Below are 2,622 nucleotides of genomic sequence, written 5' to 3' on the forward strand. Positions count from 1 at the left end.
CTAACTGAACCTCAGCCGGGCGATCAGCCCTGTGAGACCCCTGACAGGGGCGGCCAGAAGTGCTGCTGATTTGCTTGGCCATTGTAGTCTGAGGGAGTGGAAGCCTTAGTCTGGGGCAGGCAGTGTAATATCGCCACAGGAAGGCATCTCAGGCCACACAAGAATTCTGATGAGGACCCCAAGTGAGTTCTTAGGGATCCCTCTGACCCCAAGACAGAGGGTGTGCACAGCGTCTACTCCTCTTGTCAGCTCTCCGTGTCCTGTCGTGAAGTTCCCCTCGCTTCCATTTTGGAGTCTCACGGAGATGAAGCCTTGATTGGAGGCCTCAAGCAGTAAATAAAGTGGGCATATAACCAACCAGAATTCAGTTTGAGAAACAGATGTGAGGATTGTTGGGCTAATCAACCCAAGGCCAGGGGGCTTCCTAGAGCCCTTGCCCTGTTGTCAGCCCTGAGAGGCTCAGGGAACTAGGCAGGCAGCCCCTCTTCCCTCTCCCAGCCCGTGTCTCGGGAAGTAAAAAGCCACCATAGTTAAGTTTAGCATCTGAGGCCACTCATATACGCCCTGTTTATCTTAGGTGGTGAATCTCATTGTCCATCCTCCTGTCTACCTACTGCCATCCACAAGAGTCGTCATGGCTTGGCATCAGATGCGTGGTCAACACTGTAACACCTTCAATAAGTCCCTCGGTTGGGAGGTTGCACAGGTCTCCAGGGCACTGAAGGAGACCAATATACCCTCCCAATTTCTAATGCCTGGTGATTTCCCCAGTACTCCTGAGAGTTGTCAGAATTTTTACTCCTCTGTTGCCACCACCGCCACCTTATTGATCAAATCAGATGAGTTTTTCACTAGGCAAAATGTAGATTATAGTCTAAGCACCTCACAGGCTATGTCATACCCTGTGAGTATGCCCAGACATCCTCTAAATGAAGAAGTGGCTTTGTTGGTGAATTTCTTGCTGCTCAAGTATCAAATGAAACAGCCAGTAACAAAAGCTGATATGATGAAGGTTTTCATCTACAAGTGTGAAGTCCATTTCCCTGAGATCCTCCAGAGAGCCTCTGAGTGCATAGAAGTGCTCTTTGGCCTTGATCTGAAGGAAGTGGATCCCTTCAACCACTGCTATGTCCTTTTCATTAAATTGGGCCTCACCTATGATGGCATGATGCACGGTGAAGCAGGCGTGCCCAAGACCGGCATCCTGATACTTATCCTGGGTGTGATCTTCATGAAGGGCAACTGTGCCACCGAAGAAGAAGTCTTGGAGGTTCTGAATGTGACCAGGATATGTTCTGGAAGGAAGTACTTCTTCTTTGGGGAGCTCAAGCAGCTCATCAAAGATTTCGTGAGGGAAGGATACCTAGAGTTCCAGAAGGTGATCAACGCTGATCATTGGCAATCTGAGTTCCTGTGGGGCCCCAGAGCTTATGCTGAAACCACGAAGATGAAGATCCTGGAGTTTCTGGCCAAGGTTAATGGGACTGACCCAAGTTCTTTCCCATCTCAGTATGAGGAGGCTTTGCAAGATGAAAAAGAGAAAGCTCAGGCCAGAATTTCAGCCAATTGTCTCTGCCGCTACAGATTCTTGTATTGAGACTGGCAGCTTCTTCCTCAACTAGGGGAGTCAGGGATAGTTTCTTCATGCATTGTTCAAAGAGGCAGTTAGTGTTCATAGAATTTAGGTCTGAGGTGGGACTGAAAAGAAGATAGTATGCATGCCTATGTGTCACCATTTTGTATATGTAACTCAAGAATTTTTTCTGTGTATTATTCAAATATTGTTTCTTTTAATATATATTTAGCTGTCTTTAAAATCGTCAAGTTTGTGAATAATGTTGGTTACAGACTTAATCTTACAATGAGATTTAATAGTAAGAATTTTATAAAACATTGTAAAACCATCTGTCATCTGGAACAATATAACATGGCATTACTATAGGCATTTACTGGAAATGTGAAGGAAATCAGTATTAAAATAGTTGAGTTCAAGAAACAGAACATGTAAAAGAATTTCAGTCCATGGCCCTCATATCTTTTATTAAATGAAAAATGCTTGAATTTGCTAACATGCTTATGAAATTATAAGAAATAAAGTTCAATCAATTAGATCCCATTCTCACTGTTTGTTTTTATTTCTTAACTTTTATTGAACGTTTGCTCTTTGGAAATCACCATGTTAATACTGGAGATAGTAGGATAAATAAGATCTAAAACTTGCTCTTATAATTTTTACTTCTAAGATTGACAGTCCAATAATAATAATGGTGGAATGTCTCATAATATCTAACAGGCGAGCAAAAGGAGTTAGCAGGAGTTTGAAGTATTCCATGTGAGGCTGTCAAGTGTAAATGCTCTGGGACAAGGAAATTTAGGGTTTGGGGAAGATGGAATTCATTCTATGAGAGTTCATTTTAAGTTAAAATTGGATATGTAGGAAGATGGACTGATAGAGTTGTAATCAGTGATCAGACCTCCAGATGGTGTGTCTCAGGGTTGAGACTCAAAAGGCAGGAGTGGAAAACTGTTCCTTGCAGTTACTGTGGGGTCATGGTAGAAAGAGAAATCTTTACTGGGGTAGGAATGGAAGTTTTTTCTAATCTTGTCCCTGTGCCAGTTAAC

The 2,622-nt window shown here is 43.2% G+C and overlaps 1 protein-coding gene across 1 annotated transcript; it reads left to right on the top strand.

Annotated features, from left to right (window-relative positions):
* Positions 1-634: 634 nt before the first annotated feature.
* On the top strand, positions 635-1,597 carry LOC102187850 (melanoma-associated antigen B16-like). Its single transcript, XM_005700951.1, has one exon. It carries the CDS (start codon positions 635-637, stop codon positions 1,595-1,597), a length of 963 nt encoding a protein of 320 aa, XP_005701008.1.
* Positions 1,598-2,622: the final 1,025 nt, after the last annotated feature.

Source organism: Capra hircus, unplaced genomic scaffold (assembly GCF_001704415.2).
Source record: "Capra hircus breed San Clemente unplaced genomic scaffold, ASM170441v1, whole genome shotgun sequence".
Classification (NCBI taxonomy): domain Eukaryota; kingdom Metazoa; phylum Chordata; class Mammalia; order Artiodactyla; family Bovidae; genus Capra; species Capra hircus.